General features: G+C 71.7%; 1 protein-coding gene across 9 annotated transcripts in view; it reads left to right on the top strand.

The window, feature by feature from the left end:
* KCNT1 (potassium sodium-activated channel subfamily T member 1) overlaps nucleotides 1–12,371 on the top strand; it is a 48,605-nt gene that overhangs the window by 15,300 nt on the left and 20,934 nt on the right. For all 9 annotated transcript variants that reach the window (XM_070059289.2, XM_070059282.2, XM_070059271.2 and 6 more), the window contains 9 exons: nucleotides 4,736–4,815; nucleotides 5,154–5,253; nucleotides 6,691–6,747; nucleotides 7,230–7,278; nucleotides 8,197–8,256; nucleotides 8,600–8,674; nucleotides 8,757–8,840; nucleotides 9,179–9,273; nucleotides 10,235–10,415. In XM_070059289.2, the coding sequence (XP_069915390.2) occupies nucleotides 4,736–4,815; nucleotides 5,154–5,253; nucleotides 6,691–6,747; nucleotides 7,230–7,278; nucleotides 8,197–8,256; nucleotides 8,600–8,674; nucleotides 8,757–8,840; nucleotides 9,179–9,273; nucleotides 10,235–10,415 (781 nt within the window). The remainder of the gene's footprint in view (nucleotides 1–4,735; nucleotides 4,816–5,153; nucleotides 5,254–6,690; nucleotides 6,748–7,229; nucleotides 7,279–8,196; nucleotides 8,257–8,599; nucleotides 8,675–8,756; nucleotides 8,841–9,178; nucleotides 9,274–10,234; nucleotides 10,416–12,371) is intronic.

The following is a 12,371-nucleotide window of genomic DNA, read 5'->3' as shown; positions in this document are numbered from 1 at the left end:
CACCAGGGCCCTGCAGCCCCAGGTGCAGCCGGATGCCGCACAGCCTGTGGGGCTCGGGGGAGCAGGCGGCCCAGGCGGGTCCTGTCTCCGTGTGTCCTGAGCGAGGGCTGTGCGGCTGCGCTCCTCACTTCAGTCAAGCAGAGGGGACTTGGGGGCGGGGCAGCCAGAGCCCCTCCGAGCGGCCGGGCGCCCCCACCCCGTCCAGGGCGGCCTCCCAGTGGGCCTTGAGCCCTGTTAGTTTCGTGGGCCCGAGGTGGTGGCGCCTGCAGCTCCCGGGCGTGCTCCGTGAGGTCTTGTGCTGCTGGTGGCTGGTCGCTGTTGTCCCAAAGGAGTCGGGCGCGGGGGCGGGTCCTACGCCTGGGCCTCCGTCTGCCAGGCCGGGCGCCGAGGTGCGGTGGTGCGGTGGTGCGGTGGGGAAGTGGGCGAGCCGGGGGCAGGCGCAGGGCCCGCCCAGGCCGGGCTCCTGGGGCACCGGGCGGAGGATGGGCCACTTGTGGCTGCCCCGGGGCTGTCACCCGTCAGAACAGATGTCCCCATCAGAGGCCCAAGGGACAAGGACCAGCAGGTCCCCGGGGACCCTCAACAGGGTTGGAGGGGCGCCCAAGAAAGGGTGGCGATGGCAGAGCCTCCCCCGGCAACGCCTCCCCACGGCTGGTCTGAGGGGCTGGGTGTGGGACGGCCGAGGGCCTGGGGAGCTGGCCCGTGGCAGGGTCCGGGAGCGAGGAGCAAGCCCTGACCACTGCCCGTCCCTGGGCCGATCCAAGCCGGCCAGAGGGCTCCTGGGAGAGGGAGGGCGTCTCCCGTCTTGGGGCTGGGATAGCTGTGCATCAGTGCCTGTCCCCGCCCTGCCCGTCCCCAGCTGGTAGCCCCAGCCACCCTGCACAGGTGGGGAGGCACTGAGCAGGGCGGCCCCAGCCGCAGCGCCTCACCTGCCCACCCAAGCAGCCAGGGCGCCGGGGCCACGCGCAACCTGGGCCATGGGCTGCGTCCAGGCTCAGAACACGCGGCCGGGGGTTGGCACTGGGCCTGGGCCTGACCTCCTGCTGGCATTGGGACAGAGGCCCCCACGGAGCGCCCAGCCAGGCAGCTGAGGCCTCGGCCCCAGGGCGCGTGGCTGCGGGGGCTGGTGGGTGGCACCCCTGGGGCTGGCGCCGGGTGGCCTGGTGCTGCGTGGAGCTCCCCAGCCTGGGCCACGTGCACTGGGGCTGCCTGCCAGGAATGCGTGCAAGGCTGGCTCCCGTCTGCCCGTCTGCTCCCCGGGCAGTGAGGGGAACTGAGCACCCCGCCCCTGCCCGCTCACCACTGGGCACTGGGCCTGGCCTCACCGGGCGTGCTCAGTGCCGGCACGTGGGGGCTCCGTGGGTGCCCTGACCCTGGCCACTGGCAGGTGGCGGGGCAGAGCCACACCCTGGGAGCCCAGGGAGCCAGGGGCGCGGGGATGGGGCTGGCCAGGGCTTGTTGCATCCTCACGGAAGCGGGCACTGGGCACCGACCGTCCCCCCAGACCTGCCTGTGCCGTGCGGGCGCCTCCTGTGGGCCCGCCCCTGTCCAGGCGGAAAAGCAGAGCCCGGGGGTGGGGTAGGCGCTGCCCTGTGAGCGACGCCGACACCGCATCGTCCACCTGCAAGCAGGCGGCTGCAGCACCTGTGAGGGGCCCGCACCTGGGCTGCGCGGGCCCCTGTCCAGCCGCACAGAGCCGCGTGGGCTCCGGGGCCGCTCCGGGAGAGGCCCGCTGTGAGCTTGGCCAGCTGCTCCCCCCTCGGCCTGGGCTCTGGGTCCGAGCCCCGGGGGCCCTGAGGCGTCTGAGGCTGGCCCCGGGCGCTGGGCAGCCACACACCAGGCTGTCTCCCGGTCCTCCCTCAGGACTCGTGGGAGGCCACTCGGCCACCTTCCCGGGGAGGAAGCAGAGGCCAAGGCAGGCGAGGGTGCCGGGGCTGGGCCGGCAGGGACGGGCTGCGTCCGGCATCCTGGGGGACTCCGGCCTCTGAGGGAGGGGCTGAGGCTCAGCTGTGAACGCGGGCAGCTCCGACGGGGCCCAGCTGGCACCCGCGAACCCCAGGACCGCCCCAGCCGGCCGCGGGCTCCCTGCCCAGGCCACCTCCTGCTGCCCCTCACGATTGGCCGCTGGCTCACACACGCTTTGGGGGACGTGGGTGGTTTTCATCCACTTCCTGTGGCGGTGCAGGGCGTGGGCGGCCGCAGTCCCCGAGAAACGGAAGGGCGGGAGGCCGGCTGATTCCTCGGGCACTGCGGGTCCCTCACTCCCCTGCAGGCGGGCACTGCCCACTGCGGCTGTTATGAGGCCCTGGGGCTGCGGAGCCCGGCCAGGGACCCCTCTGCCGGCGGGGGGCAGAGAGCGGGCAGCAGACGGGCGAGGAGCTGACCCCGGAGGGCCCAGGCCCCGCTGGAGAGGCTGGGAGAGGTGGGGCTGCAGTGGGTGTCAGTGAGGTGGGGAGGGGGTGCCGAGCGGTCAGGACAGAGCCGGGCACCTGCCCAAGGACCGAGGTCGGGGGCCCTCCTGGGGCCGAGATGGTGGGAGGTGGGCAGGGCAGGTGGACAAACGGGGTGACGGCAGCTCCCCGGGACGTCACGGGCCCAGGGCTCTGAGCAGGGACGGCGGCCACGGCGCTGGGGGGACCTGGGGGTGGGCAGGGGGTGAACGGAGTGGGGAGGGGAGGCCTGCGAGGGGCCGGTGGCCAGGACCAGAGTGCCAGTCTGGAAGTCACCTGTGGGCAGCCCTGGGCCCCATGTTAGGGAGGGGTGGGGGAGGGGAGGCGGGGGGCACCGGAGTCGGGCCGGGGGCATGGGCTGAGGGGCTCGGCCACCTCAGCATCTGCTCAGGGGCCTGGTGGGGCCTGAGTTGGGGGAGGGGGAGGCGTCTCCCTTGGGGGCTGTGCTGGGGGAGGGGGTGGTCTCTCACGACCCCTGGAAGTGAGGGAGGTAGGCAGTGGGGGAGGCCAGGGGTGTGCGGGGTACACTGTGGGGTGTTGGTGTGCAGTGAGGTATTGGGGTGCAGTTGGGTTTTTGAGTACACTGCTGTATGCTGGGGTATAGTGAGATACTGGGTGCAGTGGGGGAGTGTCCTGGGGTGCACTGTGGTATGTTTGGGTGCAGTGAGGCATTGGGGTGCAGTTGGGTTGCTGGGGTGCAGTTGGGTTGCTGGGGTGCACTGTGGTATGTTGGGGTGCACCGGATGCGCCCGTCAGCCCTGGATCGGACTCTGCGGGTCTGCAGGGGCCTCTCCTGCCCCTCCTCCAGGAGTCCTAGGGGTTCAGGGTGACCACCCAGGGCCCCCGAGCTCCGTGGCCAACAGGAACAGCACAGCCGTGGCAGGGCCTGCACCTCGAAGCCACGGGGTCCGCGGCGATGAACACTGGGGGCCGCCAGCCCTGGTGGGCAGTGACATCCAACCTAAACCCACACTGGTGGGGGCCATGCCTGCTGGGGGCGGGGTCCACAGCGCCGCATCCCCTGCCCTGGACAGTGGCACTGAGAGGGGACAGAGATCTGAGCCTGTGTTCACCTCACGGCCGCCTCTGGACGGTCAGCACCTGTCCCACCTGCTCAGACACCTCCTCCTCCGTGCAGCCCTCCTGGGTCCCTCGAGGGGGCTCTGTCCCTCTGCCCTCCCTCACCTGGGCTATCGTCCCAGCCCCACGCCAGCCCGAGGGAGGCAGAGTCAGCCCCACCTGACACTCAGAGAGGCCGCTGACCGCCGATGGACACAGGTGGAGGGTGCTGGGGGTCGGGTGCTGCACCTAGGGGACCTGTGCACCCCCACTTCCCAGCGGGAGACGGGGGAGGCCACACCTGCTGCCGGAACCCTGGCTCCGGGTCACACAGGTCATCAGCCCCGCCCTGGCCGGCAAGCCTTGTGTCCGAGGCTGGGGCCGTGGGGGCCGCAGCTGTCGTCCCCAGCCGTGTGCTGGCCGGTGACCAGGCGGCTGTAGCGGGGTTGCGTGCTCCCCCCCCCCCAGCCCCGTGGTCCCGTCCTGTGCGCCCGGGCAGCCCCAGGGCCACCAGGAGCTGGGTGGAGCCGCCGGGCTCGGAGCCGGGGCAGGAGGCTGACGGCTGGAGCCCAGGGGAGGGGCGCAGGACGACCGCTTGCGGCCGGCCCATCTGCCCGGCACCCTGTGGGATGCAGTGAGCGGTGGCCTCAGAACACGGCCGCCAAGGCCACGGCACGCAGGGGGCTGCTCCGGGTGTTGAGCTCCTGCCGAGTCCGAGTGCTGTACTGAGGGCCCTGGGCACCGGCTGGGCGGGCAGCGGCCCCGGGGGGACTGGGGGGGGCTGGGGCGGGCAGCGGCCCCGGGGGGACTGGGGGGGGCTGGGGCGGGCAGCGGCCCCGGGCGTGCTGGGGGGGGGGCTGGGCGGGCAGCGGCCCCGGGCGTGCGGGGGGGGGGGTGCTGGGGCGGGCAGTGGCCCCGGGCGTGCTGGGGGGGGGGGGCTGGGCGGGCAGCGGCCCCGGGCGGGCTGGGGGGGGCCGGGGCGGGCAGCGGCCCCGGGCGGGCTGGGGGGGGCCGGGGCGGGCAGCGGCCCCGGGCGGGCTGGGGGGGGCCGGGGCGGGCAGCGGCCCTGGGCGTGCTGGGGGGCTGGGGCGGGCAGCGGCCCCGGGCGTGCTGGGGGGGGCTGGGGTGGAGGCCGTGTCCCTGCACTTCTGCCCGGCCCCTCCCCCTGGGCCGGGCCTCAGGCGGGTGGTCTCCCCGCGAGCCCCCACGCCCTCTCCTGCCCCCAGGGTCCAGGTGGAGTTCTACGTCAACGAGAACACCTTCAAGGAGCGGCTCAAGCTGTTCTTCATCAAAAACCAGAGATCCAGTGAGTGAGGGCCCTGGCCACTCCACGGGCGTGGGCGGCGGGGGCAGCAGGGCACCCCCACCCCAGCTTCCTGCTGCCTGAGACCAGCACAGCACCTGGGTGTGACGCGGCCCCCTTGGGCGCCCCAGGCTGGGTGGGGCGGGGCTGGCTCCCACGATGCCCGATGGGAGCCCACGTCCACCAGCCTGGCCCCCAGGCCCGCCCCCACGAGCAGGGCGGCCCCCGCGGCCCTTACGACAGGCAGTGCGGTGCCCGCCCCGGGCCTTCGGGAGGAGCAGCGGGCGCGACCCTCGCTGGGCCCGGCGGGGGCTCCCCTGCCGCCCTCTCCCCCACGCCAGGCCTGAGGATCCGGCTGTTCAACTTCTCCCTCAAGCTGCTCACCTGCCTGCTCTACATCGTGCGCGTGCTGCTGGACGACCCGGCGCTGGGCATCGGATGGTGGGTGTCGTGGGGCGGGCCCCGCCGGCAGCTCGCAGTCCTCGGTCCCGCCTGCTTCTAGGGGCTGCACCTGCCCCCTCCTGCGCCCCCACCCCCATCAGCAGCGCCCGCTCCGGTGGCTCCCAGGGTCCGGAGCGGGAGGCCCGGGGCCTCGCTCCCTGGCGGCTTCGCCGGAGCTGTTCCCACTGCATCCCGCGGGACGCCCGTCTGCCCAGGGCTGCTGCCGCGGGAGCACCAGCTTGGAGTGGCCTCCCCGGGTGCACCCTCCATCCTGCTTCCCCGTTCCCGCGGCGCGCGCTGCGCCTCCCGCCCTTCTGTCCCAACACTCGTGCCGGCCCCTGCGCTCGCCTGGGCGCCCACCTTCATGCCAGATCTCTCCAGGTGCCCGGCCACCCCCGCCCCGCCCCGCCCCGCCCCGCGGCACTTAGGAGCGGGCTCTGTGGTCTGGGCCTCGGCTGTGTGTCCACCGTCGGGCGGGCGTCTGAGGGGCTCTGGTGGCCTCTGGGCCTCCCCTCTGGCTCCTCCCTGACTGGGGGGGCCACGGGCTGACAGCCTGGGAACGAACTTCGGCCCAATACCACTCGCAAGGGCGCTGGGGGTCCTCTCGGTCTCTTCAGAACAAGACCCCCACCTCTGTCCAGGTCGGGGGGCCCACACACCGCTGTGAGAACGGGGCTCTGGGCGCCTCCCAGCCCGCCTGGGTTCATCCCACCCTCCACGGCACACACCCCTACAGCCCAGGTCTGCGCCTGGCACATGGATGAGGCGGGAGGGCGGGGCTGTGGGTGGGCGGGCAGGAGGGGGAGTGAAGAGAGTGGACGGCTGGGCAGATGGGTGCTGGATGGACGGAGGGCGGAGTGGACAGGTGGTGGCTGGGTGAGTGGTGATGGGATGGGTGGCTGAGTGGATGGGGGCTGGGTGGGTGGGTAGCTGGGCGAGTGACAGAAGGGGCTGGATGGACACAGGTAAGAGATGGATGGTGGGTGGGCGGCAGCTGCGTGGGGGACAGGATGGCCAGACACTTCCGTGGGCACTGACTCTGCAACAGCCCTGGTCAGGCTCAGGGGGAAACGGGTCTGTGAGCAGGGAGGGTCCCGGTTGGTCTCCCGGGCCGTCCGTGTGCCAGCCTCCTGCCGGCTGGCTCCAGGGGGCTGGGAGACGCTTGTCCTCCACGGCGGTGTGGGGCACGCGCGCCCTGAGCCAGACCTCAGGCCTGGGGCTCGTCCAGCCCCACTCAGGGCTGCTCTGGCCTCCAGGGGGGCCCCCGTGTTCTGCTGTCCGGGGCCTGTGGTCAGCACGGGCCGAGCCCCCACGCTCTGCACTGGACGGCAGATCCCCGCCCTGCTGGCTGGGCAGAGCCACGCCCACGACTCCCGGGCTGGAGACCGCCTGCCCCCGCGGGGTCTCCGGGCCGGCCAGCTCCGTGTCTCTCCACAGCTGGGGCTGCGAGAAACACAACTACACGTTCAACGACTCCTCCCCCGAGATTAACTGGTGAGTGGGGCGGGGCGCCCTGCCAGCCCCGGCCACGCAGCCTCGGCGAGCTGGGGCAGAGCCGTCTGAGGGTCCCCCGAGCCCTCCCCCCTCAGTCCCCGCGGCCCCTCAGCCTGTCCGAAGCCAGCTTGGAGCCGTGGCCCACGCTGTGGCTGGGAGCTGTGCCCCCGCGGCTGGGCATGTCCCCCGGCCTCGCGAGGCTTGTCGGAACCCGAGGCCGTGCCTGTCATGGCAGAGGACGCGGCCGCCGCTGGAACTCCCTCCCCTGCGGTGGCCTTCTTAGGCTGCCTGGGGCTCAGGGCGCACCTGCCTGGGCGTGCAGAGGGAAGGGCCTTGCGGCCAGCACGTCCGGGAGGCTGCCCAGGGCCACCCCGCTCCCTGCTCCTTTGCTGGGGCACCTGCCCTTGTCCCCTCCACGGTCGTGGCCTGGGGGTGGCTGAGGGGCCTCTGGCTGCACCCCTGCTCACCCCCTTCTCTCCCAGGGCCCCCATCCTGTGGGTGGAGAGGAAGATGCCTCTGTGGGTGATCCAGGTGAGTGCCCCACGGGCTTCTCAGGGCCCAGCTCAGTGGGGGCCTAGGAGCAGCAAGGGCTCGGTGAGCAGGGGACCCAGGCTCAGTCCTCAAGGGAGGACCCAGGCTCAGTACTCAGTGAGGACCCAGGGTCAGCTCAGTGAGGACCCAGGGTCAGCTCAGTGAGGAGAGGACCTAGGCTCAGTACTCAAGAGAGGACCCAGGCTCAGTACTCAGTGAGCAGGGGACCCAGGCTCAGTACTGTGAGAGGACCCAGGCTCAGTACTCAATGAGGACCCAGGCTCAGTTCTCAGTGAGGACCCAGGCTCAATGAGAGGACCAACACTCAGTAACCAGGGATCCAGGCTCAGTGGCTTCCCCCAGTTCCCCTGGGCACTGCTGCAGGCTGCCCGCCCCGTGTCTCCATTGGAATCTCCCTCCTTGCTGCCTTCCTTGGGCAGAGAGGGGACTAGAGCCCCCCGAGTCCTGGCCAGCTCCCGAGGGCCAGCTCCCGAGGGCCAGCTCCCGAGGGGTCAGCTCTGCCGGGCTCCCATCTCCTTCGGGCTGTGGGGCCCGACAGGGCCTAGATGCAGCCGAGTCCCCCACTTCCTCCGAAGCCCACGTCGCCCGCCTCCATCCCGTCCCTGGAATAGCGGGGTCAGGTGCTGGCTGCTGTCCCTGCCCACAGCCTCGGGTGCTGGCACTGGGCCTGGCGCCCCAGGACGGCAGTGCCCTCGTCCCCCACCCCCCCACCCCCCCAGGGGCCCAGATTCCAGCTCGGGCCTGGCCGGCTGACACGGTCCTGACACAGGGACGGGGTCCCGGCAACCCCCAGCACACACGTGCACACACGCACGCATGCACGCGTGCTGGCTTGGAGGGTGCTGCCTGCCCTGCCCTGCGGGGCCCAGACCTCCAGGCCCCGCCCTTCACTCCCAGGTGGTCGTGGCCGTCATCAGCTTCCTGGAGACCATGCTGCTCATCTACCTCAGCTACAAAGTGAGTGCCCTGTGGCCCGCCCCCAGCCAGGCCCCGCCCCCAGCCAGGCCCCGCCCCCAACCCAGGCCCCACCCCACCCAGGCCCCACCCCCAGCTCCGGCCACACACCACCCTTGGGCCTCTCCCGGCCCCACCCCAGGCCTCTCCCAGCCCCGCCCCCAGCCAGGCTCCAGCCAGGCCCCACCCCCAGCCAGGCCCCAGCTAGGCTCCGCCCCCATCCAGGCCCCGCCCCCAGCTCCGGCCATGCCCCACCCTCGGGCCTCTCCCAGCCCCGCCCCTGGCCCCGCCCCACCCTGGGCCTCTCCCAGCCCCCCCACACTCTAAAGCCGCCCTCGGCCCCCAGGGCAACATCTGGGAGCAGATCTTCCGGGTGTCGTTTGTCCTGGAGATGATCAACACCCTGCCCTTCATCGTCACGGTGAGCGAGCCCCGCCCCCACCACGAGGGCCGCAGCACCGCCCAGCCCCTGACCCCTGACCTCTGACCCCTGCCCTCCGCAGATCTTCTGGCCGCCACTGCGCAACCTGTTCATCCCCGTGTTCCTGAACTGCTGGCTGGCCAAGCACGCCCTGGAGAACATGATCGTAAGACGGGCGGGCGGCTGGGGGCAGTGCGGGGGGCACACGGGCCGCAGAACAGGCACCCAGGCCAGGCCCTCACACACGGGCGCAGAGCCTCTGCCCAGAGTCTAAGCAGGGCCCAACGGTGTCCACCTCAGTGGTCGGGGACAACTGCCCCCCCGGCCAGGCTACTGTCCCGACGGCAACCTGGAGCTGGGCACGGGGAGGGGGACGCTGGGCACACCCAGCACCCTCACCCCCCGGGGGACGCTGAGGGGTGGGGGTTGGAGCCGTGCGCATGCTTCCCAGCCTGCGCCCCCCGCTGCCTTCACGCCGGGCCCTGATGGCCGCGCCCTCTGCAGAATGACTTCCACCGGGCCATCCTGCGGACACAGTCGGCCATGTCCAACCAGGTCCTCATCCTCTTCTGCACGCTGCTGTGCCTGCTGTTCACGGGGTGAGTGCCCGGGGTCAGAGCACCTGCTGTCCCCTCCTCCCAGGGTCAGTGCACCTGCTGTGTCCCTCCTGCCGGGGTCAGTGCCCTGGGGTCAGTGCACCTGCTGTGCCCTCCTCCTGGGGTCAGTGCACCTGCTGTGCCCTCCTCCTGGGGTCAGAGCACCTGCTGTGTCCCTCCTCCTGAGGTCAGTGTACCTGCTGTGCCCTCCTCCTGGGGTCAGTGCACCTGCTGTGTCCCTCCTCCTGGGGTCAGTGCACCTGCTGTCCCCTCCTCCCGGGGTCAGTGCACCTGCTGTGCCCTCCTCCTGGGGTCAGTGCACCTGCTGTCCCCTCCTCCTGGGGTCGGGCACCTGCTGTCCCCTCCTCCTGGGGTCAGGCACCTGCTGTGCCCTCCTCCTGGGGTCAGTGCACCTGCTGTGCCCTCCTCCTGGGGTCGGGCACCTGCTGTGCCGGGCACCATGGGATTTGGTCCCCAGGCCCTGCCTGTCGGACCTCTTCGATCTTGGGCTTGGGGACGCAGCTGGTCGGGCAGTGTCCCCCCGGGGCTGGATGGAGGCTCTGAGAGGTAGGGGGGCCCGGCCCAGCCCCTCACCTACCCTTACTCACCTCTGCCTGCTCAGCTCTGCGACCCCATCCCCGGTGAGTTTTCCAGAGGCCCCGGAAGCCCCCCGGGGCAGGAGGGACAGCTCAGAGGAGCCAGGCTCAGGCACTGTCCCGTGGCTGGCAGCGAGGAGGCTGGGTCGTCAGCCCTAACAGGCAGGGGCAGTCTCTGGCCAGGCCTGGGGACCGATGGGTGGGGCTGGGCCTGGGTCTCCTGTGCGTGAGGGGGACACGGGGCCCTTCGACCCTTGCCCTGGAACCCCCGGTGGCCCGGGGCCGTGCGGCTGGTTGTCCCGGGGACGAGAGCCCTGGGGCCGGCAGGGCCTCGTCCGGGGCTCACCCCGGCTCTGGCCGGCCTGCAGCACCTGCGGGATCCAGCACCTGGAGCGCGCCGGCGAGAACCTGTCCCTGCTCACCTCCTTCTACTTCTGCATCGTCACCTTCTCCACCGTCGGCTACGGCGACGTGACGCCCAAGATCTGGCCGTCCCAGCTCCTGGTGGTCATCATGATCTGCGTGGCCCTCGTGGTGCTCCCGCTGCAGGTGAGGCCATGTGGCCGCGTGGGGGCAGAGGCCTCCGGGCGAGGAAGGGGCGCTCCCTCGACCAACACCGCCCCTGCCTGCGTCTCCCGGGAGCAGCGCGGGGCTCTGTGTGCCTGCAGCCAGCAGGCGAGAGCTGGGGGGGATGTGGCTGGGAGGGGGCGGGGCCAGAGCACCCAGGGATGCTCTGTGGGCCTGAGCTCGGCCCCTCGGCACCCTCCCCGGCACCCGGCTTCCCGCCGTGACCGGAGGCCGCTCTGACCAGGCTGCTGGGCAGCACAGGGCGCCCCGAGCCGCCAAGTCCACCGTGACAGCCCCCTCCCTAAGGGGCCACCAAGCCACCCCCACTGTGACGTGCCCTCCCCCGCTGTGAGACCCCTGCTCCCCCCCGGGGCCGTGGCCCTCCGTGCCGGGACCTCCTCGCCGTGCATGCAGTCCCCGTCTCGCGGGCGGGGTTCCTTGTGCGTGGTCACAGTCGCCCACCTCTCCTCCGGTGTTTGTGCTCTTCTGCCTTGTTGGAAAGACCGCTCCTGACCCCCGACCCCTGACCCCGACCCCCGGCTGCTCTCCCGTGTCCTTCTAACCCCACGAGCCTGCTGCCCAGAGCGCACTGTGTGCAGTGAGGGATGGGCAGGGGTCTCCCTGGCATCGGAGCCCCTGCGCCCGGGCAGCTGCCCTCTCCCCGCCAGGTGCCCGCCGTCCCTGTGCCCCTCCCCCTCCAACACTGCACACCCAGCCGCTGCAGGTCTGGGGGGCCCCGGACACCCCCAGATACTCTGCTTCTCTGCGTTCCCATTGTGGGGGGTCCTGGCCGTGTTGCGCGTCGTCTCCCCCAACGTCACGATGCAGCCATGCGGGTGCCGGTCGCTGTGGGCATGGCAGTGGCGGCACCGGCCCAGCCCGGCGCGTGTCTTCCTGGCCACTGAAGGCGCCCGCTGCTCCGCCCGGCGATGGCGGCTGGCGCTGTCCGTGGTCACGATCGACCGGCTCCTGGCTGCCCCATCAGGCCGGTGCCCTGAAGCCCTGTGTGGCCGTCCCGTGCCGGCCAGGCTTCCGGGGCCCTGTGGATGTGACCGGGGACGGGCGCCGGGGCCCGCCCTGGCTCTGCAGGAAGCAGGGGTGGGGGCTCCTGACCCCTGCCCGGAGTCTGGGTGCTCGGGAGCCAGCCTGGGGGCCTCTCCGCGTAGGAAAGGCTCCCTTCAGCTCCCGGGGACACAGGCTCAGCGGCGCCCGAGTGGCACAGGTGCAGAGGCAGGACCACGTGGACAGCAAAGCCGGGCAGGCCTCGAACTCAAACCATCAGAGCCTCTCACGACAGCAGCCCCGCCCCCCACAGCCCCAGCTCCCAGCCTCCACCCTCAGTCTGTCTCACGACAGCAGCCCCGCCCCCCACAGCCCCAGCTCCCAGCCTCCACCCTCAGTCTGTCTCACAACAGCAGCTCCCCCACGGCTCTGCCTCCCAGCCTCTACCCTCAGTCTGTCCCAGGAGGACAGTGGAGAGCAGACAGCTGCTGACCGGGCCCTGCCGTCCACGGCAGATGGATGGCTGCCCACTGGAGACTTTTTCTCATCCTAATTGGCTAAGGTCCAGGGTGTGGGCTTGTTTTAGTTCCTTCTAGTGTTCCACTGCATTTCTAGATCTTTCTAGTGTTGAGCCATCCTTGCATTCCTGTTTCTCAGCCCTGTGCCGTGGGGCTCCCCTGCCTCTGTGGTCAGGGCCCCCGGGACTCGGGCTGGGCTCCCTGCCTGTGGTGTTGGTGAACATGGGCTCGTGGGGGGGGTCTCCTGTCCCTGAGGTCCCCAGTCCTGTTTTCCAGTCAGGAAACAGCTGCTGGGCCCTCAGAGCCCGGGCAGGGTTCCGAGCGCTGGGTTCCCTGGTCCCAGCTTCCTGCAGAGCAGAGGAGGCCAGGAGGGGGGCAGGGAGACAAGAAGGACATGGGCTGGGGGGCTGGGGGCTGC

This window comes from Oryctolagus cuniculus, chromosome 1 (genome assembly GCF_051225735.1).
Source record: "Oryctolagus cuniculus isolate XC-2025 breed Fujian yellow rabbit chromosome 1, ASM5122573v1, whole genome shotgun sequence".
NCBI classification, from domain to species: Eukaryota; Metazoa; Chordata; class Mammalia; order Lagomorpha; family Leporidae; genus Oryctolagus; species Oryctolagus cuniculus.
This window is presented reverse-complemented; position numbering and strand designations above follow the sequence as displayed.